General features: G+C 38.4%; 1 protein-coding gene across 8 annotated transcripts in view; it reads right to left on the minus strand.

Annotated features, from left to right (window-relative positions):
* Positions 1–25,920, minus strand: part of atp8a1 (ATPase phospholipid transporting 8A1) — a 144,242-nt gene that overhangs the window by 11,678 nt on the left and 106,644 nt on the right. For all 8 annotated transcript variants that reach the window (XR_005282543.1, XM_038305851.1, XM_038305850.1 and 5 more), the window contains 7 exons: positions 24,839–24,949; positions 17,036–17,110; positions 14,571–14,693; positions 8,376–8,454; positions 6,689–6,750; positions 5,140–5,196; positions 4,744–4,851 (listed from right to left, as the gene is read on the minus strand). Coding sequence is in view for 7 of the 8 variants with exons in the window: in XM_038305851.1 (XP_038161779.1) it covers positions 4,744–4,851; positions 5,140–5,196; positions 6,689–6,750; positions 8,376–8,454; positions 14,571–14,693; positions 17,036–17,110; positions 24,839–24,949 (615 nt within the window). In the remaining variant the exon portion in view is untranslated. The remainder of the gene's footprint in view (positions 1–4,743; positions 4,852–5,139; positions 5,197–6,688; positions 6,751–8,375; positions 8,455–14,570; positions 14,694–17,035; positions 17,111–24,838; positions 24,950–25,920) is intronic.

Genomic DNA, 25,920 nt, shown 5'->3' on the forward strand with positions numbered 1-25,920 from the left:
GCCTTTATATTTATCTTAGAGAGCAAAGGTTTCCTGTTTGGACCCCTCCCATGAAAGTTAAACTTGTGCAGTCTCTCTCTGATTGAAGAGGCATGCTCTTATGTCAACAAGAGCTATAGGGTCAACTAAAGAGATTTTTTTAGTTTAAGGTAAGTTCTGGTGATCTACTTTCAGGGTTACCCTACTTGAAAGGGCAGACCTGGGCAGGTTGGCAAAAGTCTTTTCAAACAGCCCTCTAGATCTCATCATGGTGTTCACTCACTTTTCAGCAACCGGGAGCACACCAAACTAACTGCCTGAGGTTTAACCAAGGCAAACCTCCGTTAAACCGTTTAGTGTTGATGGTCTAATCATGTGCGTTTGATATGACAACCCTGTATGTAATTTTAGCCATGTTATTCCTCATATAAAATTGTCTTCTCTTTCAACTCTCCATGGCTAATATAAATATGTGATCAACTGTGTGCCTGTTTGCTTCACTCAGGCCAGACAAGTTGTTTCTTTAACTTTGTGTTGTGGTGTTTATCAATCGTTGGCTAGGGGAGGGAAAAAAGTAAGATAAACAGCTGAAGTCACAGACTCGGGAGTCTTAAGGGGGAATGGCAAAGATTTTAAAATACAGCATGAGCAGAGAGACAGCTAGCAGTGAAAAGACTAAAAAAGGGCCTTTTAGTATGAACAAAGAAGAGGGAGATTTTTCAATGTCTAGCATTACATAAAAAAACATGCCACCAGTCTTTGAACAGTCTTTGCAAATAGACTTAGCGATTAATCAAACGTGTCATCTCTCCTCATCTGTCAGCGTGTTAGAAATTGTTTCTGTGAAGAATAGCCCAGCCTTTTTCCCAGACAAATGGACAAAAAGAGGATATTTCTTATGTTCGTATGTTTTAGCTTCTTTACATGACAGAGAACGACATTCATCACAGTGGAGGCTGCTTTGCTGTTTGGGAAATTTTGGTAGCTTTCCTTGAAGTCAAAACTGACCTTCCACTTATTTTGCAAATGGCTATAAAGACTCTATAAAACTAGTCTGAACTAAGATTCAACCTTTTGAAATAACTGTTGAAGTTAAAACGAACCAGAGAGTTCCCTTTAGAAGGATTAAAATAAGCATGACATAGAGCATTTAAGTATGCCTCCGAGTCCTAATCAAATTAAAGTCTTGAATTTTAGCAGATCCTTCTCACGGCAAACTATATCATTTTAAAATACTTTACTGATTGAAAAAAGAAACAAATCCAAGAAAAAATAAACTGATTCAAACATAGCTTTGTAAAATGACAGAAAGACTGTTTATCATGCCTAAATCTGAGAGATGATGGATCACAAACTACATGATTAGCCAAACTAAATCCCCCCACTTGGACCAAACTCTTACACACACTCTAACAGATCAGTTCAAAGCATAAATAACAATACCAGCGTGTATCCAAACCCAGGAAGTGATGTGGGGTTGGGTCTGGCCCATTAGGGTATTTAATACTCACACACTGAAGATCTAGCTGTAATTAGACATGCTGACCATCCCCAGTTAATGCCGACCTTCTCCGAACAGGAAAAAGCGAGTTTATTGAGTTTTAGCCTGTGTGCACTTGTTCACATGGACATGCTTTGATTTAAACCCTTCCACATTAGCTCAGGCTCTGTGTTTACAGCCCTGGTGGATGGTACACTTTAGCCAGTCGGAAGTCAAGTCCTTTGTATCCTCCACCACTTCAATATTTAGCTCTGTCTATTATTGCATCGACTCTAATCAACTTTCTTGTATTCACTGAGACGATGTGTCCATCCAGCTTGGACAGCAATATGAACTCTATTAATTCTTTTGTTTCTCCTCAAAATGATTAAAAATGAATTTTAGGACAATTTCATTCATCCATCTATTTTCTGACACTCTTATCCCAAGCAGGGTGGCGAGGGGTGCCCATCTCCAGCTGTCTACGGGCGAGAGGCGGGGTCCACCCTGGACAGGTAGCCAGTCAATCGCAGGGCAACATAGAGATGTACAAGACAAACAACCATTCACACATGCACTCACACCTTAAGAGAATAAACCTAACAGTCATGTTTTTGTACTATGGGAGAAGTCGGGGTACCCGGAGAGAACCCACGCATGCTCAGGGAGAACATGCTAACTCCAAAAACACCCCAAGCCAGGAACTGAACCCAGAACCTTCTTGCTGCAAGGTAGCAGTGCTACCCAATGCGTTACTGAGCAGCCCGACAATTTCAGAAACATCGTTTATAAAATACCAGGTTATAACTCTTTTAAATATAAAGTTAAAAGCACTTTATACTTTTATTCAGAAACTGGTTTTGGTCAATTATTATTATCAATAATTTGTAGAAGTTCAAGAACAATTCCAAGTAAAACTCCTTCCAAAGAAAACCCTTCTTGATAATGACATTACTACCTGACTGTACAGTTTATCAGGTGAAGACAGATACTTTAAGCTGAGAGACCGAGGTGTTTTGCTGCAAAATTGAAACATTGTGAGAGAGAAAGAAAGAATGGCTGTATTAGAAACAGATGTACTGATATTAGTCATTGGAGCAGACCGCAGATTAGTGTAATAGACATCTCTAGAGTTAAAGTCCCTAGGTGAGGAAGATCACCCTGCCTGAACATAATATTCAGACATTTTTTCCTTCATCCCTCTGTCAGATGTTTTTCAGGGGAAACAGGATAAGATGCAAGCTTTGAGATTGAGCCAGTACAGTAGTCAGAGTAAAAAGATTTATGAATGGATCCTGCACCTGTCCTCTTTGCTGTCCAAAGTATGTTGCCTAAAGTTGATTAATGCGATTGGTAGCATCAGAGTGCTGCTTACCATTACTTATGATGGCAGTGAAAAGGAGATGAAAAGGAGGAGGATGGGTTCTGGTGTCTGTTATACAGTTTGCCCTGAGGTCCTAGTTCAATAAGCAGAGGTTAGCAGGGGCAAATGAGAGACAGGGGAAAGGCTTTCAGGGGGAAAAAAGAAAACAGATAGGACAGAGGGCAAAGAGGATTCATGTAAACATGGAGGAGGCTCCGGTGAGGTATGTGGGAATGCATCAGGGTTGATGTCATTCTGCTCCACAGAGGCTAAAAGGCAGGGCGGACCTAAAAGTCAGGGGCAGAGCTAGACATTCTCATCATCAGGGGCTTAGCCCATCGCTGCACTCTTTTAATAAACAAAAGCTAATTTATTCAAACTCAGTATCGTCATAATATCACATCTATGGTCCCTTCTTAACAACATAACATGATGCTAGCAGGGAGCAGAGTTAGCTAGAACTACGAATAAAGTAATCAAGTGCATGGGGCCATGACAGGTTGGTTTTCACTCTGCGGCTGACTACTACCAACCAGATAAACCCTCGACAGGAGCTCTGGCTTCTGAAGGAAGACAATGATGGGAGGCGTTTCCCTGGTAACGCTGTGCATCTACCTCCTGAGCTGTTTGACACCCAGAAACTTTTTAAGGGATAGTTACGGCGTGTGAAGTGAACACCCCTTCCTGTTGTGGTTACATATTGTCACAGATGACAATGGTTTATCAACACTAATAAAAATAAAAACAAAGTGATCAGTAGCCAAAAATAGATCCAGGGCTTTTGAAAAAAACATTCCAGCATTAAGCTGTCCAGAGCCAGAGACCATGTCTCTGATGTCCTCTCGTTTTTCACAGGCATGTTTCACTGTTTGATGATATAGTGGTATCCCCCCAGTTAGTTCAGGGCATAGAGTTACAATCTACCCACAGGCACCATTACAGTCTGCAGTCCACAGATGCAGGGCCTGGATAAAAGCAGCGGCTTCACAGACAGAGCAGGTGAAGTCTGCATAACTAATGACGGAGTGAGGCTCCGAGTCACTGCCGAATAGAAGGTGGCTCACATTTCCACACAAAAATAAGTAAAACAACTCAAATATGCATTGGTCCTCCTCATACAGCTTCATTAAAATACAATTTTTTCAACAAAAGATAAAACACAGCTCTAAGTTATTTATAAATAAATAAAAAATAAGACTTTGATGGGAGATAAAAATGCTCCCACTCAGGGATGCCCAGATAGAAGAGCTATTTATTGTATTTCCGCAGTAAAACCTGCTGAAACCGTAACATATTTTCACACCAGTCGTACAAAGAAAAAGTTTACAGTGGGAGTTTATTTCCTCCGCTCTACACGGCGTAATACTAGCCCCTTTTTATCCTAAAATAACCTCCTAGGTTCCTGCTCTCTGGTGAAAAGATGTCTCAGCTTCCCTCCCCCAGAATGCACTGGGAAAGGTCAAATGTTTATTAGCTACTCATTAAACACCTGGGGGGAGTCAGAGAATTTGGGACACTCTCACATAAATTATATCTTGTAAAGGAAAACTAAATCTTTATTTGTTACTGCTTAATGTGAACTCAGAGGATTAATTTAAATGTTTGGTGGTTATTGTAGTTTTCCCCTCATGTTTCTAATCTAAGGCAGCGGCTGCTTGGCTATTCCGGCATCACCTGTAGCTACTCAGAGCACGGGGGGGGAAATGTAACACAAACACTCTGCTAATTAGCCCAATTAAGTCATTATGCAACACAAGCCAGAAGTCTGACAGTTTGCGCCCCTCCGGCTCTGCTTCTAAAGATCTGGGCTCAGTTTTACTCCCAACTTTCCCACCAGATTCTTTCTGCATTAAGTGAAGCAGAAGGCAACCTGGGGTCTGTGAGGTTCAGATGAATACAGTGTGTGGATTTGTGAGTTTACCTCTCCGGACATGTCGGGTGCCAGGGTAATGAGGGGCCAAAGGGAGGAGTAGGTGATGAAAAACACCACCCACAGGCCGATGCTTCCCCAGATGGCAATGTGACTGAACTGTGAGAACATGGAAACACAGGCAAATCATTTACTGCATTACTGCAGATGCTTCTCTAACTTTTTTTTTTTAATAACATTTTTAGCCCAACCCCCCATTTTCTGCTTTGGTGTGTGATGGTTTGCACAAGGGAACACGCTTGAATGAAGTTCCACACATTTCACTGGTTACAGTTACAAGCCCACAAAGAAGGAACTATAAAGATGCTTTAAGATAAAGAGAGCTGCATGTAGAATGTGTCAGAAATACCAGAGGAGATACAAGCAGTCAGAGAGTCTTTAACTCACCGTGGTCCAGGATGACGTCTCCAGACCCGCTTTAAGACAGACGGTGATGACGACAAACTGTGGAAAACAACAAAATACAGTTTTAAAAAACAACCAGTTTGAATTCCTATAAAAAAGTTATTATTTAGATTGCTTTTTTTAATCTCCAAGAAATAAGTATTCTTTTCATCCATGCACCAATTTGCTGCCTGACTATTTAAGTACAACATGGTGTGATTATACTCCTATAGCCTAAGTTTAAAAAAAGTTTTTTATGACATTTTTTTTATTTATTTTACATTTGATTATATCTACCTGGGGTAATACTCAATGTGAAGCATTCAGTCATATTTTTCAGAACTCCATGTTCATCAGAACTTAAATCTGACTGGGGGTCATCCTGTTCACTGATATTACCTTTTTCTATCCTTATGTTCAACTGCACCAAATAAGATGTTTCTAAGGTTGGCTTTTACTCCGTTAGTTTGGTTAGTTTTTTATATAAACTTTATTTTATTGGAGAGTTCAAGTTGGTGGACCTTTAGATTTATAAAGCACATAGGTCAAATCTAGGCTGAATTCATAGAAATGCTTTATTCTGTTTGTAAAACTTTAAAAACCTGGTTTTAAAACTCCAAACAGTTTTGGTTTAAAGGTACTCTGTGAGTGTAGATGGCAAAAATTGTATATAAATAATTATCAATGTCCATTTTTAGACCTTAATACTCTGAGACCCAGACATACACACAGATTTGTAGTGGTTCCAATATATGATTATGTGCTAAAGTAGAGAAATGAGAGATAAAACTGATGAAGAAAATACCCAAAACATTTCAATGTGAAAAAAACACCAATTTTAATCTTTTAAAATAGCAGAAAAGTTCAGTTTAAAAAAAAAAAGTATATATATATATATATATATATATATATATATATATATATATATATATATATATATATATATATATATATATATATATATATATATATATATATATATATATATATATATATATAGTCTATTCTTTCTCATCTATATATGGAAAATGATAAACAGCAAATTTCAGATTTTTCAAGTCTGCATCTAATCTCAGCATCCTGGTTAGATCACAGGTCAAACTATAGTTATTAAAAGAAAATCTGAAAAAACATTAGGATCAGATTAAAAAGAAATGGAAAGGGGTGCGATCCAAGTTTGTAGAAAATAATGTGCTTTTAAATAATATCTGTGGGATCTGAGCAAATGTGTTGTACCTCATCTTCACAAATAATGACAGTACTAAATAGCTAAACAAATAATAAACCAATATACATTGGTTTAAATTCAGAAGAACAAAATGGAAGAAGCAGGGATTAAATAAAAAACTAAGTGGGGATTAAAGGTTTGAGCACATAAGGTACAAGCACTCTTTCTTTACAATATCTATCTATCTATCTATCTATCTATCTATCTATCTATCTATCTATCTATCTATCTATCTATCTATCTATCTATCTATCTATCTATCTATCTATCTATCTATCTATATATAACTCACATCTATAGTATCAGCTAGACTGGTGAACTTACTGTGTAGACCATATTTCCTAAGAGCAGGTAGTCTGGAGTTTGTCCGCTACCAAACACCGTATCTGAAAGAGAAATCAACAAGATGCTTTCAGGAATACCACGGTTTTTCTGAAGCTCTCAGGGTTTCCCCACAGTCATCAGGATCTGTTGGGTTTTGTCCTGATTAGAGCCACATCCCAATATTAACAAAAAAACTCATTCAAATCATCTTCCCTTCTCTTCTATTCAGATTTTATCGTGAATATGGTGATGACTGCACAGTTCATATTATCCACATCCGTATATGTGAAGGCTAATAACCCAATAATGTTAACTTTGTTTATTCACACCACATTAAAGCAAGGGACTTTGCAAATGCTTTACAATCCTGATCTGAGCAGTAATATCAAATGATTCATTGTGTTTAGGACCATAGATGGTATTTAAGGATTATTTGGAAAATCTGTTGATTCAGTGCATCTCTATGTTTTACACAGATTACCATAAATAACATGACAGAAACACTAAAAAACAGTCATAGATCTTGTGTTTTCCAGGACTTTTGTAACTTATCAACATTTTAAGTTACATAAAAATGCCAAACTAGTTCAGGAGTAAAGGACATCAACATGTTGATTGGTTATTACGAGAAGCAGTGCTTGCAGCAGAGGGTGAATAAAAAAACATGCCTGGAATAATGGATTGAACTCTAATCATAATTGTAATATGTAATTTTTCAATCACAAAGGAGTACTTGGATTTATTTATTCATTTTTTCCATCTTCCAATTATGCATAGTCTGCATGCCAGTGATGTATTCGGTCTGCTGGAAGGATTTTTTGGCTGTACATAGATTTATTGCTATGGACGGTCTGATGATACTGATGATACACAGTCTGCATTAATATATCTATTCTCTATCTGCATCTTTTGGGGAAAGCGGTCTGCATTAAGTTCTACTACACGGAGGCTTTTCTGACAGTTTATAAGTAAATCACATTTAATAGGCTGGTTTCTATTTTAAGATGAAAATGTAGGCATTATATCTGACCTGCATTTCCAAATTAGATTAGAACAAACGGATTGCTTCAGAACACAGGAGTGAGTTTGGGTTAGAGCCAAGGCCACAATATCAGCAGTATGTGACTGTCAGTGAATAAAGAATCAGAGTTTCCCTCCATTTCCGGCTGGTAACCTGCCCCTGTGTGCTCAGAGACTTTGCTGACAGCCTGTCAGTCAGAGTGAGGCGGCTCGGCGCCTTTGTTTGGAAGGCAGGCCCAAGCTTGTGTGGTCCTCAGCTCTGTCCAGCCAAGACTAACAGGCTAAAGACTCCCTATTCTCTTTACCAAACAAAAACAGATAGAAACCTTTAGTTTTAAAATGAACAAAACATTTCAAGGTTTTCTGAAAGCCAATTATACGCATTTTCTCAACAGACATTAAATGTCCCTTATAAATTCATTTGTGTGATCATTGTTTTTTGTTGCCTCTAACTGCACAGAAAACATCTAGGCTCTCGTTTAGAGACTCAAATATGAACACATGGTAATAGCTGCATGTGGTTCTGACCAAACATGCCACATGTTTGCAATTCATGACTGGAACGGCCAAAGAGAGAAGTAATTAAGACAAAGTATGCGAGCTTGACTGTTTTCTCTTTTCATTCAGTCCATTGAGAGCTGCAGAGGAGTCGCTGGGAGCCACTAACCATGGTGGAAGGCTTTCAGGGGGAACCAGAAGAGGATGACGGAGTGGAAGAGGCCGTTCAGACAATGAGCCCAGAAGACCTGCAAAATAGAGGCAGGGGGGGATGGAGGAGGAGGAGGGGGAGAGGGGGGAAGAGTGAGAAACAGAAAGAGTAAGAGAGAAGAAAAAGAAGCATGTGAAAAGGGTGTGGGGAGCACCAGGTGACCCATGACCTGGTCCCTTTGTGCCAGCCCAGTGCTGGGCTAAGTGGCGGTTTTGTCGGGGCCTCCTCACTGAATAGCCACCCCGCTGACAGACACGCTGTGTATCATCTGAGTATTATGGGGGAGAGAGAGAGGCTACCCAGTATGTGAAATGATCAATGTTTTGGTTTTAATCATTTTTTCTAATTCACAACAGATAAACTCAAAATAATTTACCAAAAAAACGGATAAATCGGAACAATTTTACTGACTCAGAACAGCAAACAAAATTATACTAAGAGGTGCAGAGGAAAGGTTTACCCTCATTAAACATCATTAGATTTTAGCTCCTTTTTGAAAAGATTTCAACCAAGGTGGTAATAAATTACAGGAGAGTTTAAACAAGTAAAACAAATCAGTGTAAAAACACACAGAGACTGACAGGCGGACAGAGATTAAACTGTTTTTTGGGTAATTATCAGGAGCCTGGAAAATGGAGGCATGGAACACCATCTGCGTGTTTCCGTCTGTGCAGACGTATATGCTTTGGATGAGTTGCCTAAACCAATACTCCCACTCTCCAACACCACCTTGTTTCAAAATTTATATCAACTCACCTTCCAGAGCCAAACAAAACATTGAAGGGACGTGTAGCATGAAACAGCCGTGAAATCTGTCCAGCAAAAAAAAAAAAAAAAAACGAAGAAAGGAAAAGAAGAGAGAGGCTTCTTCCCACTTCTCTCCTCAGACAGATAACGTTTAATTTATTACTAATATATATATTAGCAATTAATGTTCTCTCTGCAATAGAGACTCTCTCAGCGCTGTCATTTAGAATAAATCCAGACCGGTGGGTTCTTGAAGCTGAAGCTAACGGCTAATCCAAGACAGAACCAAGACTTGAATCGTTTTAAAACATCTCAAAAATATCACAGATTTATGTGGATGATATTTCATGATCCAGTACTCTGTATAGTTGGTGATTATTTACAATTTAGCTTTGATTATTCACACAGGAAATGGAGGTGGGAGGTCAAACCTAACCAATGACTGCTGTTGTGTGAAACGTATGCTGAGAACAAAATATTTTCAGCTACACTGCTGGTATAAGAGCAGAACAATTTCAAACATAAAAAACAAGATTCAAGTTATTACCAGATTCATTATTTATCTTTTTTTGTAGAGGCCTGCTGCTTGCTTCACCCTAAAGAGCCAAATAGTCTGAAATTATGCTAAATGATTGTCTCTAAAAGAATGCCAAAGAAGACACAGACCTTGTATTCATACCTCCCTTAGACTTTTCGTGTCACCACAAATCTTAATAGATTTTATGTGATAAACTGCATCACAATAATATGCAGCTAAAAGTAAGAATTCCATTACTTCATTATCCCAAAATAAAATCAGCAATCCAAATGCCAAATATTCACCCAATTAGTAAGCAGACCTGATGAGATTGTTTTTCTCTGTCTATAAACAGCTGTCCTGTAAAGTCCTCAGGGGTTTGTTAGAGAAATAAGAGAATATGTCTTCATTAAAGCAAAGAGGAGCTGAAATTATACAGGTTCCTGAAGACCAGCTAACTCATCCACAGGGCGGGAGACGATGCTGTGAAAAAGCTGGTTATTAAACAACATCCTAACTGTCCTATCGTATTAACATTTAAAAAGACAAGACCATGAAAGCCAGGAGAAACCTGCTCTGTTATTCGCCAAACATGGCGGTTTTCTAATTGGATAAATAATAACTAAACCCGATGAGTTTTTGCAACTCAGAGATCATCACCTTGAAGAGACCATCCCTACCAAATAAACATGGTGGTAACTTTATGCTATGAAAAGTCTTTTTTTCCTTCACTGGGGGTAGAACAAATGGTGAAACTGAAGGAAGTCATTCTAGATGATGTTAGTACTTAAAGGTCCTGTTTTTTCCCCCAGATTCCCAGCTGAAAACACAACACAAACCCCTCCTCAGGTATAAATTCACACAGGGAATGTTTAAGCCAAGTAGCCCCTAGTTTTGTATCAACATGGCTGCCACAGGCAGAACGCAGGTAAAGTTGCCAGATTTAACTATTTGTTAGGAATAATGATGGCTCATAGATTCATCTGTTGGTTGACATTTTCTCTAGAATATTACCTTCAGATGCACAACTAATCAAAACACAGCCATGGTATATGGTAGAATAGCTTTACAGACTAAAAAAAAGCAGGACTGAAAAAATCAAAACTAGAAACACATTTGTTTAGGATTGCCTTCGACTGTTCTAGTTAAACAGTTCAACTGAAAAATCATTAGTTCAACTTTTTTATTTTCTTTAGTCCAACTGATTTTTTGTTTCTGCATTTTTTATTTTATTTTTATATTTCCTACTTGCTTTGATTCTGTTTTATTTTCCTATATTTTAATCATGTAAAGCAATTTGCGTTGTTTTTGTACTGAATTGTCCTATACAAATAAATGTGCCTTGCCTTCCCTTGCCTTACAGTAAATGAAGATGAACATTTAAGTTAAACACATTTTAAAAAATAATTAAAAGGCAAGAATTTCAACCTTTAGATGTGCAAAGCTGAAAAAAACACCAAGAAGACTAAAAAGAATGACAGAAATATCGAGTTAACCTTTACTAAAATGTGGTTTAAAAAAAACCAAAAAAAACCCCAACTTATTTATCTTTGGAAAACAGTCTTTAGAGACTATCCACATTATAGCTCTCCATTTTTTCTAGAACAAATAAAATCTAAAAAAGATAACTGACGTTTGTTGTTGCGACATGAGTGCATGTAAACAAGTTGAACAGGTCTTCATTTAAGACCTTTCTGACAGAATTATTTTTCACATATATATCTTAGTAGCAAAAGTACGACGGAGTATTAGGGCCACACATGAAGAGAAAAAATATTTTTGCCATGACGAGATTAAACTCGACATGTCGACTTTAAAGTCGACATGTCGACATTAAACTCAACATTTCGAGAATAAAGTTGAAATGTCATGTTGAGTTTAATCTCGACGTGTCGACAATAAAGTTGAAATTAGTTCAAGAGAGCCAACCGCTGCACAGGTTACATGCACAGAATCCAGAATCAGACATGCCTTGTGTAGATGATTTGGTCAAATTGTACTTTCTGTGATGATTATACAGTTATACAGTTGCAGCACGTCAAAGACTACCTTCACTCTTAAAACGCAGACTGCAGCTGTGGAGCGCGGTTGCTCTTTTCTCCAAACGCAGACTGCAGCTGTGGAGCGCGGTTGCTCTTTTCTCCAAACTTTGGAATGTCGAGATTAAAGTCGCCACGGTATATCAACTTTATTCTCGAAATGGCGAGTTTAAAGTCGACAGGGCGAGTTTAAAGTCGACACGTCGAGATTAAACTCAACAAGACATTTCAACTTTATTCTCGAAATGTTGAGTTTAATGTCGACATGTCGACTTTAAAGTCGACATGTCGAGTTTAATCTCGTCATGGCAAAAATATTTTTTCTCTTCATGTGTGGCCCTAATACTCCGTCGTACAAAAGTTAGAACCTGAAAGCAGTAGTAAACTTATTTACCAAGTAAGTCTAAAAAAACTGGACATGGCATTTCGATGACATCCAGAAAAGTGAATAATTTGTGGGGTTCTGGAAATATTTCATGTTCTAACACTTCATCTCATCTTTGTTAATATACTGTGACCTCAGCGCCGCAGCCTCACCTCCTTCCCACCAGCCAAACACAGCCTCCTGACAGCTACCCCCACCCTGGATTAGCTCACCCTCCCACTGTGTACACAACACCCAATCCACAGAGCGAGGGTGGCCTAAAGAAAACCCACTGTTTCCTCGGCTCTTTGGTCAAACGCGTATTAAATAATCACTAATGTTACAATCACAGGTCTTACTCAATTAGCCTCCCGCTGACAGGCTCAGCTCTCTGTCAGCTTTCCCCTCCGTTATCCCTTCACGGTCCCTGCAGGAGGGAGAATGAGCCTCTGGGTTCCTGCCCACAATAACGAATGCTAATGAAATCGATAAATGTTCATAATCGTTTGTCACAGTGGGATCCTTTTCTTCAAGCAATCAATCCACCTGGGGAACTCCTTGCTCTTGTTCTCTCCTCAGGCTGGTTAGGATCCACTCAGAATGAATGGCTGGTCTGTCTGGGAAAATTTGGCCCTTTGTGGAAGCCTTAATGGCCAAAAAAAGCAGAAGACATGAAAGGCAGTAATTAATATGGAGCCAAATATTTCCAGAGCAGCCCTCTCTTTTCTGTTTCTTTATGAACGAATGAGGAGGGAAGGAGAGAAGGAGAAGCTGTTAAAGAGCTGGTAGTTCTAGTTATTAGGGCTGCAAAGGGCTTTATTAGTTTACATGGGAACCAACTATGTCCTTAAAAGTAAATGAGTGACAAAGTTGAAGCCCCCAGTGTGAGCCTCTCCCTGCTCACACCTCAACAGCTTTAATTCACAGAGACAGTATCTGTCGGGTACAAAAGAGCTGGGCCCGCAGAAAGACAGGTTTCGGAGGGGCCAAATTCCTGATGGATTTTCTCGCCTCGCCTCGGGCCAGCTGCAAGGAAAATATCTCTGGAAGAGAGTGGACAAGCCAGCAAAAACAACTTGCTGACCTGCCCGAGTCATCATTTATGGGTGTTGGAAAATGTGGCCCGAACAAAATTCAGGTTCATTTGCCTCTAACTATCAAGGGGAATACTTCTGTGATCCTTGTTTGGCACCAGGAATACTTAATGAAATATCTACAATGTTTAACGATGGAAAAAAAAAATCTATCTGAGAACAAGATTCATGTAAAAAAACAACAGTTAGCTGTACAGGAATATAAATTAAACTGGAGGTATAACTGAGTATTTATTAAAAGAAAAGCATTAATAGTTTAATAGTTTCTTTAAGTGAATTAATAAATTAAACTGGAATGAATAAAGCTTTATAAAATTATTTTATAAAAAACCAAAGACATTAATTTAAGTAGAGAGAATATAATGTACAAACTATGGAACATGTAATATATACATTAGGTGTATAAAAAGACTAAATCTAACAATATCGATAAATATAATTCATTATTACATCAGAAAAAGAATCTAATTTATCTGAAATACGTTAAATTAATTTTTTTTTTATAAATAAATAAACTATTAAAAATTAGACAAATAAATGCTTTTATCAGTCTGTTGACCATATTCATATGTCAAAAGTGGTAAGTTCATATGGTAATAGAGTCCAATATTTATTTATTTATTTTTTTAATTTACAGCTGAAGAGGAGTCTGTATCAGAAATGGTCCATGACATTCGGTCCTGTGTTGTTTAAATGTGATCTGATGGGCCATGGCCTCCAAACATAGCACCCCTTTCCTTAAACAAATTGCTTAATTTTCCGCAACAAATGCTTGTCATATAAGGACAACATGCTCTGGGTTTTTCTCCCTGTCTCTCTTTGAACCTCATCCCAACACTCATGTGACCTCTCCTGCCCCAGAACACCATGGCCAATCCTCCTTATAATCCCCTTTCCTTGTGGAGCTAACCGGGTCACCACGCCTGTGAGGAAGGTCCAGGAGTCTGTGGCTGGGCATGAAGAAAGAAGGAGACAACTATATTACCCAGCAGGGGAAAGCTAACGAACAGCACCCCCGACGCCACCCACAACCAAACAGAAGAGGTCAAACTCAGCCGAATCAGGCACAGAGAGGAGATCCAGTATCTGCAGCTGCCGGGTCACTGAGGCAGGAGATAAATCCTTCAGGGCAACAACAGAAACATCTCCTTTCATTAATGTGATGGCAGCTGGCTTTAAAAACAGGAAGGGTTGACCTTTTAAAATGTTTAACTGAATATTCCTTTCAAATTTAGGGAGTGACGAGTAAACTTTTTCACATTTTCTTTTTGTTTTTTTTTAGAGAGACCTGATAATTTCTTATCAATAAGTCCTTTTGTCAAATCAATAAAATGATAAATACATGAAATCTATATCATGAAAAGCATATCATTAGGCAGTCTTTTGTCTTACCTTGGTGTTGAAGCCCATTGCATTCTGGGAGGTTTTGTAAAGTTCTGGGTATTTCAGCATATTTTCTTTCCTACAGGAGCGCTCGAATATTCCCAAAGTAAGAGGTGGTAAGGCAGTAAAGATCTACAGGAAAAAGCAAAACACGGAATATCTAAATTCATTTTCAAAAAGTGTAAATGATTAACCGATATTAATGCAGAGATAAATGCTCTGATCACAGGAATTCAGTTGATTTTAAGCTTGATCCTCCCTGACCAGTGACCAGCTGAGTGAAAAAACTAAGTTGTAGGAAATCTAAACAAAAACATTCTAGACAAAATAAAATACAATAATATACACGATGTAGGAAGATGTAAAAGAGGGGGGAGTATTAGATGTATTGTATATGATGAGCTCTAGCCTAAATGGTGATCTAGAAAAGACTTGTGTGATGCTGATTGAAGCACGTAGCGCATCTAATTTTCCAGTTGGGGATGCAAAGGCAGATCAGAGACAGTCCTATGATCCCGTGGCCAATTTATCCTTCAACTATCCTCTATTCAACTCACAGAAACCATCTTGGAAAAAGTGTGTTGATAAAACCTTATACAAGCAGGTGATCGCATTCTTATTAAACATATGAAGTAGCTCAATGATCAGAATAGCAAGAATGGGTGAATCAGAAATAATGATAAGAATGTAAACCTGTTCAAGATGTGTGGCCATTTTTTGCTACAATTCATCATCATGGCACATGATTTGTTTATTTTCTTATTTCTCTGCGTTGATAACTACAAGCTTGTTTATCTTCTTTTTGGTTTTATTTCTTATATCGACCAATCACAGCTAGCAAAGTTTTAGGTTTTCTGCCCCCATCATTTGAAAGAAATTACAGTCTGAACTTCACTTTCAGTAGTTCAAAAATGTTTCACAAAACATTTCAATCAATTATGTCTGTGTGTAAATGTTTTAAGAGAGAATTTCTGCAAGATCTGAACAGTTATTCCTGTTACACTTCGTATTGATGCCTTTGCCTCTTATTTAAATTATAAGCAACATATATCTATTTTTGTTTTTTGAGTTTTTACGGTACTAGTGGCTTGTTTTTTCGACAGCAAGCTGACATGAAACTGGGTATGAGAGAGGGAGAGACATGCGGGAAACGACCACAGGCCAGATTTGAATCCCAGTCACCCATGTTGTACATGGGTCGTGCACGCTAACCTCTGAGCCACCTGCACACCCCAAAAACATATATCTGTATTGTTATTCTTAGAAATTGTTATAGTTCACGTCAGGCTTTACAAAAAATGTGAGATTATTCTGTTGTGTGCATTCATGGTTGATAACTAATTTTAGTTTTTAACTAATGACAGATGACTGTTTTGATTCTTCCCCATACCTCCATATGTTTCATTTACTGGAAATTTGTTTCAGTCTGTTCTCCAGTTGCACTCTGCTTAAGTCTGATAATGGAAGACCACTGACCTTGAACCCTTTTGGGGTTTGTTTTGATTGGTCACGGTTTCAGTCTGTTCATATGCAAAAACCTATTGCCCAATAAACATCTGTGAAAATCTGGATCAAGAGGCAGGTATTTAAATCTGGCTTAAGTGTAATTTCTTAGAGATGTTGTAATGTTCTATGTAGCAGCTGCTAAAGGAGAGCAATGGTATTGTGTAGCTAAGAGGGCTCAGTGGGCCAGTTGGTGGGAGATGACTGCAAGCCCATCTGGAGGGGGAGTTTGCAGGCTTCAGGTTTGCAGGACTTGCAGGCCACAGGACACGCTCCATTGGGTTCCCTTTCTTTTTCACAGCCAGGCCCTGGAAGACTTCTATTGAAGGGCGGATTCAGGCCAATGCATCTAACAGACTCCCACTCAGCCAAAGGATTTCTCCAAGTTTTTAAGATTCAAAAAGCTCTACTCTACCCCCCCCATTTGGTCATTTGAAATGGTGGTTTATTATGTCACTAAAAAAAGAGCCAGAACTTTTACAGTTCATGTTGTAAATTGTTTCCATATTTTGTGAATATTTCTCATTCTGAATGGAGCTAAATACGAGTTATTGTAGAGTTAACAGCACATTTTTATCCATTTATTTAATTGATGAGAGATATGACACATGAGCTCATTAGGAGTGGCCCTGTTATTGCGCCCTGTGGGACTCCCAAAATCAGCTCACTTGCCGCTCCAGTCTTCCCTTTCTTTTCATCGTTCAAACGTAGCTGATCTGAATAACTGTGCTCCTTGGCGAAAGCAAAGCTGTTATTCTTTCACATTCAGCACATAGCTTGGGGCACAGAGGGAATACAGAGTTGACATCTGGTCATAAATAACAAAGAGATTTCTCAGGATGTAAATGCCACACTCTAGCAAAGAACGGATCATTTGTGGGGTACCAGAGCTAAAATGTTTGGTGTCAAAGAGAGGATCAGGTAGAGGTGAAAAGTGGTGTCTTTAGAGAATAAAAGTTCCCAACACTCACCACATTATACAAGCCAATGCACCAGCGTTCGAAGAGGATCTGCCCAGAGAAGCCATTGACAAATGCAAACCAGATCTGTAATATATAAAAAGACTCACATTAAAATGCAGGAAAGTAAAATAACAGAAGATGACATGCATTGGCTTTAGTCCAAAACATTCCTAAAACTCTTTCCTAGTACAAGCATTTAAAGCTGTAAAACATAATAATTTTAGAGACTGATTTTTCCTTTTTTAAGGGATCCATGATCGGTTGTAACATTAGACTAGACTTCTTAATTGAGAAATATGTATTTACAATCTACAATACAATTCAGCAAACATATTACAAGCTGTTAAAAATTTAAAAAATTAAACTTAAATGAATAACAAAATAAAATACAGAGTTGTTTAAATCAAGTCAAAGCGTAATAAAACAACTCTTATATTTACTTTTATTGTCTAAACTTTACTAAATTCCGTTTAACACAGTTTTAAAATGAACATTTCCATTGCATAAAGTGCAGCAGTGATCAAATGTAAACAGTGTGGGAGGGAAAAAAACATCGTGCAAAAAAAACCCATTGATTTGGAAGCTCAGAACAATAATACTGTATATATATATGGTGCAAATATGCAGTATTTTTGGTTTGATGTTATCAGTGTGATGCAGAGTTTGTGACAACTCAGGATGATCTTTAGCCTTCCTGTGCTTACTTTGCAGGCTTAAGCCCAGTAGGACCTAAAGATGATATCAACACCTGTACTGCAGGTGAAAAAATTGGCGACCACCATGGCTGAAAAATATAACTATATATATATATATATATATATATATATATATATATATATATATATATATATATATATATATATATATATATATATATATATATTTAATATCATAGTAAATATACATTTTGTTATTGGGGAAAAATAAAGGTTGGTATCAAACATACAGCAGCTAATAACAAAAACACAATTTTGATTGTTTTACAGTTAGAAAATTTCTCTCAGGACAAAAACTAAAAATAACTATGTTCATTGTTTTTTTTTTTCAGATAAAAAAAACACACACAAGGTAAATAAGCACTTTACCAACTCATGTTAGCCTGTAGGGGAAACGACACATCTCTTACTGGAAAGCTGTTCCTCTAAGCTGAAATTTTTTAGTAACAAATACTAGAAACAAACCAATGACATAAACTCCTTTAAACATGTAAAAGAACTCAGAGGAGCTAGGAAATTCCTGACTTCATATTATAGTGACCTCTGTTCAAGAAGTCCAACCTTGTAAATGTTGAATAAAAATGACCTAATTTATGAATTAGTAAATAAAGGTGGGTTACTTTCAAATGCTGCCCTGGAATCAGCATGTCATTAGTTGGACATGACCGAATTCCTTAAAAATTGATGAGGATCTAATGAGGAAAAAGTCTTCATCCCCTCAATGATCATCATGGGCTTATATCTAAACTTAAATCGACAGCTTTACTCTGCTCTACCTGACAACATGTGGGTGACCGATGATGTTAGCTACACTGCTTAAGCGACTTAAGTAATCTGAATGAAGCACACAAAGGTAATGCAAACCAGCTGTTGGGTAGAAATCAGAAAATAACCTATAGTTGTATTTGAAGGTAGCAAATAAGGTTTAGAAAATCTAGGGGCAAAGAGGGGTACTCTAAAGTTGAGCCAAACTGAAAACCTATGGAAGCTATGATCAGAAACTGCACCCCAAAGTGTTGAAGCTTGACATTTCATGATCCAGGACAGGCTTTAGCTGCTGCCAGAACTGTCAAGTAAACATAAAGGAAGCTGTGTTTTGGCCATGGCCTACCAGGAATTTCCTCGCTTCATTTAACGTCATTATGGAGACATGAACTGCTACAAATTCTCAAATTGGGACAAAGCTTCCTTGATGGCCCCTCCTTTTGCTTCCATCGATGCATGCACGACCAACAGCAGCCTGCCCGCTGGTCTTTCCAGTTACTTAGGGTTAGCATATGAAAACAAACAGTGGGGGGCCGGTTGATAATTCCCGACTTTCATGTGTGCCCAGATTATTCCTTTCGTCTTCAGCCACGCCCACTAACAACCAATCCTCTATCATATTTTTTGGGGCCCAATGTTAAATCACATGGGATGTTCCAATGAAAATGGAACCAGATGGCTTTCCATGCAAAGACAATAGGACCACAACCTCAGATGTTATGGATCTCTGCTTATTTAGAATTGCATTCAGATGCCGTTGCTAGGAGTTATGAGGGGCATAGATGAAGCTCAAGTCATGAAGCAGGTTCAACTACCAGAATAGCTCAAGGGTTGGCACTGTGTGGCTTGTGGGTAGGTCAAACTGCTGAATTAATTACAGATCTGCTCAATAAGAGCCTCTGGGTCGATACATTGTTGAGCCAAGTTAAAAAAGCCTCCTATTCACATGGTGGGGTTGCTGCTTCTGTGTGAGTGCTTTGGCCTCGTCCTCGAGGCTTCTCTCTCTTTCTTGCTCTCCCAATCTCTTGAGGGACAGATGCATTGATTTGCTCATTAGGGGAAGTACAAGGCAGGATTTTACTTCCCCTTTTCTTCTCCTCATAGAGTGCCACTCAGTTGAGGGGTGTGGCTGGCCTCTCTCCCTCACTGCACATCATGAAAACATTGTTGGGGCCAAGCGAGAACTGAAGAGGGGGAAGAAAAAAAAACTGGGGAACAAAAGACCAAGGAGTCTTGCATATTCATCAGCAAAGGAAAAATCATTGATTCCGAGGTCGCTCCTCAGCGCTGCAGAGTTCTATAGGAGTTTTTGCCAGGAGGAGGTTGGGTGGGAATGACAGTATTCGCCTATACTGAGAGTCCTGATACTCTTAAGTTTGGCTCTGAAGAATTGCTAATGAAATTCCTTCACAAAGAGAGAAAAAACGGTGGCGATAAAGAGGGAGCTGATAAATATGCTGGAAATATGTGAAGCTTCAAACAGTGGTTGCATTACAATGCCAGCCTCTGTCTTCAACGATTAATTCAGTCCAAACTGGTCGGAAAGATTCCCTCCTCCACACTGAGCATTCCTAAACCACAGTGATCATGGCTGAATGAGAGTTCTTGTAATTGCCTCATAGGTACCACTTGTCTATCATGTCCCTGAGCAGCAGTCAATCAAACAAGAGTGGCCACAAAGATCATGCATATGAATGGAGTTGCTTTCATAAAGCTCCCACAGCTTTAAATTGGGTGAATTTAAAGCTTTTCATTGCTGTTCTTCATTCAGTAAATTACTTGTAAATTGTTCAAAAAGTCAAATTTGGGAACTAAACTTAAGGTCTGTTTAAATCAGTGTATTTAAAAAATACAGTGCCTTGTAATGATATTCAGATTCCTTGATCCTTTCTGCCTACAACTCATAAACTTTTATGTTTCTATTTTCTGAACAAGGCTGACTAAAAGTGGTGAAAAATCCAGAGAAGAATAAAAAAAAAAAATTAAAATAAACAAATAGAATAATCTGAGGTTAACATGACTAATAAACACAACAGTCAAAACAAATGTCTAAAATAGTCACCAAACTAGCAAAGTTTGGTGAAAATCAGCAAAAATGGCTTCAGGAGATCTAAAGCACAAATCAAACAGGTCAGGGATAAAACTGGGCTAATGTTTAAAGAAAAATAATATATACAACCATTCCCAAAAATTCAAATATCTGATGCAAGACCTAAAAACTTCCCATTCCTTCAATCTGAAGGAGACGTACCCAAAAAGCCTAATTGTGGTAAGAGTTAAAGAGCAAGTACAAATTCGGGGTAGATGAAAAAAGGAATTTGGTTATTATTAAAGGGACACTATGCAACATTTTTCAGTTAATTAATGTGTTCCATAACGTTATGGATGATTAAATGAGTCATTTCAGGTTGAACAAAGGTATTCTCGGCCGCCCTGGTGGTCTGTGGGGGAAATACTGCACTTGCAACTGCAGGAGCACCGACCCGCACCCACAGGCTCAGAAGTCTCGTGAGAGTCAGTCTTGCTTTACGGCGAGAACTGCTACACCCCCCAGTTAAAAGCATTCTCGTTGCTAGCACAGTGGCGATCTTTGTGCAGTTATGCTACGTTCACGCAGCAAAAGCAGCAAAATCGCGTCTGCTGCTTCCTTTTTGCTGCTTGTACCAGTTAGTTCTGACTCGTGGCTGAAGCAGCTTTGCTGCTCCGGCTGTGTCTGAGGCGCGTTGGGCGGAGCTTCACTATCCTTTCTCTGCCTTGCAGCTATATTTGCTGTGATCAGTGGGAATAAAGTAGTTTTAATATGTGTTTAAGTGAGAAAATACACCTGAAAACGTAATCAGTGCAGTCAGTTCATTCAGATTATTATCCTGCCTTCAATATTTTTTCTGTCGGAGCCGCTCAGACCCCCACATACCAGCGGGGCGCCAACAGTATGGATCCCTTCATCAGCAGCGGTTCACCGCGGCAGCTGGTAGGTGTTTTTCATCTAAATAATCCAAACTGCATATTCTGCCGGCAGATTTCTGCATTTTAAGTTAATTTAGGCGTCAATAAACTGTTTAAGAGGAGAGTCATCAGCGCTGTGTCTCTCTCCCTGCGTTAAACGCACCCGACGCGCTGCTTCAGCTGCTCAGACGTGCTGCGCCTGGTGCTCAAAACGCTCCGCGGGACCTTTTGTTGCGCCTTGACGCGCGTCAACCATTGACTTTGCATGTAAACTCGCTGCTTCTGTCGCGCCAGCTACGTCCAGTGTGAACGCAGCGTTAGTCATTCGCTGCTAAGCTCAAAACAACCGCGCCTGGCTTGATGGAGAAACCAGAACAGCTGTGCATATTTACGACAGTGCACTTTTACTTTCGCCCTCTGGAGGGAGCCTCACTGGAAAATCAACACCGGTTGCATAGTGTACCTTTAAAAATGGTGTATTAGAAGAATGTCCAAAAATACATTATAATTGAAGTTTTTATGTAAAACAGCATAAGGGCTAGCAAATCCCTTTATAGAGCTCTGTATTTTCATGTTAAACACTGCTATGAAGTCATGTGTGTGTGATGAGAAGAAATGGCATTTCCAATCAGCAGGTTCACTGAAGCCAGAAGAAACTCTGAAGTTGTTCTGCTGGTGAATGATCCTGATAAGAGACGGTCTTATGAAAGCATAATCAACCCTTATAATTATAACTGAGAAAAAAAACCCATTATGCTTCAAACTATGTTCAAGACTTCAACCATCGACCAAGGGCCCAAAAGCCCAGCAACCAAATGTGATTTCTAGAGATCCAGGGGAAAGAGATGCAGATGAAAAGAGACTTAAGCAGCTGGTCTCCCTGGCCTAGCATTCAGGTTTGACCTTTTATTGTATGGGGCATTGATGCAGAATTTGTATTAGGGTAACAGGAAAAAAACTCTACCTTAAAGTCAGTGAAATATATCAGTTCGTGCAGCAAACATAGCTTTTAACATACCCCGGAAGAGAATTTGTGTTTTATGTCTAGATACTACAAAGATTGAAGAGTGGAGCTATCTGCTGGTATTTGTTTCAGACCCAGAAATGGGATGAAGTGGCAAATATTTCTAGAGTGCCCAAGAAAGTGCACTCAAACTGTAAATGTTATGTTTAGGTTTTGGTAAAAAGCACTGTGACATGGAGCCTGGTGTGTTTTATATGGAAATCACACAACGAAAAGAGATAAATGCACAGGTTTGGATTTGATAACAAATGTTTTGCCTATCAGATATCATGAATAGAAAGGACAGAGATTTATATACGACCTGTAGACTTCTGACAACAAAAATATCCTTATCTCGTTTTTTATCCCATACATGAAGATATACGTTAGAACGGGTGGTGAAAGGCACAGATTAAAGTAATTTAATTTTTGAGCAAGACTGAAAAGTCTAAGGCAGAGTTCGTCATAAGTTAATCAACTTAGGCCAAAATCTAATTTATCCTTGGATTTCTGTGTATTATGTCTATTTAACCTGATCTTAAAAAGAGCAGAATAGTTGGAACAGATGTAATGGAAACATAAAGGACTATGTTTCTTTCTCCCAGTCGCATTGACAATAAAGAAGGCACACTCCAACGTCAAACATAGCAGACAGATTTTTAAAAGCATATAAATTTTAAATTTATCATATCATTTTCTGTCATCTTGAAAAAAAGCAATTCGTGGTTAAAGTGTCTCAAAAGAAAAACGCATAAAAAGTGCTACTACTTTATAGGTCTTTATTTAACGACTGCTTCTCATCTGCAAAGATGACAGAAAATGTCATGATAAATTTTAGTTTTATTCCATCCTTTGTCTTGCTTGAACTTTACAATTATTGATATTTTCATCAAACTTTTCATCTTCAGCCATATTGCCATTTTCAAGGGAATGCTGCTGGATATATCAGTACTGTGGTGGGCATCAATCCTAATATTGATCTGAGAAAGCCGGGAGATGTCTGAGGAGATCAGAGACAAGATGATCTATACCCACATGGAAGGTAAAATGGCTTCTACCTGAAAGATGATTCATCATCCTGGGAAAACAGTTTATAGCATCATCAAGAAACATAAGGTTTATGGCATTACGCTCGATCTTCCATGAAAAAGACACAAGGTTTATGTTTGATGTAAAAATGGTACAAAAAGAGCCAAGATGACCAAACCAATGCATTTACCTAAACCCGAAGGTTTATGGATTCGATTTACTGATTGTACATCTGTGCCATTTCGAACCACAATGAACTCCAAGGTAAACCAAAGGTGCTTAAGAGCCTTAAACCTACTGAAATATGAAAGGTGCATAGGTTTTTAATGAGGCTTCATATATAACAAAGCACCCTGAATCCATGCATTTAAGTATTAACTTTTGTAAATCTCAAGTTATTTTAGGGGTAGCTGTGTTTGTGTTTATTGTCAAAGGGTACCAACAGATTACTACCAGTAACAATAATAGTGTTCAGATAAGAACTGTACAAGATAAAGAATTAACATTCATTCACTATAAATATGGAAAGTTTAATGTAGGTTTCCAGGACAAAATGGATTAATGACGCAACATGAAAAGAAACAAGAAAGTGAGAGCTAAAGCTAAACCTCCAATACTGCGTTTCTGTATTTGAATATCATCAGTCTTTGAGACAGTGTGGTCAACCACTCAAAAGTGTCCAGGTTTGAATCTCAGAAGAGACACAAAGTGAAGAGTTGGAGGAAAAAACCCCCACAAAGAATGACGGCGATAAGAGCTGCTGGTGATTGCAGCTACTTAGCCTTCCTGGTGACTCTTGGCGATAGCTCTGAGCAGCTATCAGCTCTGAGCATGGTTTCTGTCCAATGCAATCAAACCCATCATACACAGTAAAACCAATACAGGGACTAACATGTCTAAATCTACCTAAAGCCTACTGACAACAGCGTGTTGTATTCCCAGCAGCAATGAACAGGTTTAACGACTGGATGTTGACATGGTTGCAGTAACTCAGGCCAAGAGCAAAAGGACCAAAAAGGTAAATAATAAATTACTACTACATTTAGACGCAAAGAAACAAGTACAACAATCCAAATATGGTTTTGTAGTAATTCCAAATTAAGCATTCCTCTATTAGCCAACTTTGAGATCTTTGCCTAAGTTAACATTATAATTGAATGTTGAATTCTCCGGATCATGAAAGAACTTAAGAAAAACAGGCAGATTCAATTTACCTTGTCCAAATGGTCAATTAACAGAAATATAAACCATAAAAACTAAAAGAGAATGGTATCTGTTTGTCATTAGCTCAATACTTTTTACATTAATCTTTGCAGTATTTTGTAACTTGGAAAGATAATTTGTTAGACTTACCTCAATGATATAGAGAACAATGTTCTTGTAGAAACAGTACAGGATGCACTTGGCTACGCGGTTGTAATTCCAGGCTCCATGGACGAGCAGCAGATTCTTCAAGTACTTGAACTGTGTGGGAGGGAGTAAATGGAGGGCAACGACATGATGATTGAAAAGCGGAAGCCTGAGTGCAGCACCAGTCTAATCGTTCTTCATAATTAGAGATCATAGCTGGAACACTGAAGCAGCTAAAGGAACTTAAAGATTAAAGCAAGTGTTCAGTCTTTTTCTCCCAGCAGAAATCTATAGGGCCTAAGTACGATTTTGGCCCAAATCTCTCACTCACGCATTCCACAAAAGGCCAGTCACACGCTGCAGGGCCAAGCTTTAAATTGCTGCAATTAGCGAGGTTCGTATAGGGGTATTGGTCTCCAAAGGCTGTGCATTACACTTCAGTGGCTTTATGATTACGCTATTATGTAGGGATCATGTTGAAATTTCATACAGAGTGTAATATTTGAGGTGATCTGTGTGATAACACTTGAGCTAATCCAAAGGCAAGTATTTTATCAAGAATCTGCAAACAAAGAAAGAAAAAAATAACAAGAAATCCTTGAAAGTTAGAGTGTAAACCAAATAAGACAATAAAAGGAGTAGATCTAATTCCCTTTGTATTAGATTGACTGAATGATCAATTCCAAAGTTTGTGAACGTTTGTAATAGTAAATAGTCTGTTAAAGTGCTTTTTTGTGTATGACCCACTTATATCTTGCTTACTGTAAGACTTATGGGATCTAAAACCAATACATCCTAAATAAATTGGGGGGGGGGAACTTAAAGGACTTTGAAATTTTCCTTTTTTCTGGTTGATGCTGCTCTTTCTCAGCCAGAATCTCAGGAACCCTAAATAAAAGTGGCTAAAACAAAAAAGCTAAGCTGTGTTGTAGCCTAAATACCCAACCTGTAAAATGATGAGGGCAAATTTTAGACTTTTTTAAGGCTGTGCAGAAACATCTACATTTCTGAGCTATGACCAATCTGTTCTGATGCCTTTCTGCTGCTGGTTGAGTGAAGCCAGTTGCACAGTGGTCCTTCAGAAG

The sequence above is a fragment of the Cyprinodon tularosa genome, unplaced genomic scaffold (genome assembly GCF_016077235.1).
Source record: "Cyprinodon tularosa strain WSP-4 unplaced genomic scaffold, ASM1607723v1 ctg568, whole genome shotgun sequence".
In the NCBI taxonomy this organism is placed as follows: domain Eukaryota; kingdom Metazoa; phylum Chordata; class Actinopteri; order Cyprinodontiformes; family Cyprinodontidae; genus Cyprinodon; species Cyprinodon tularosa.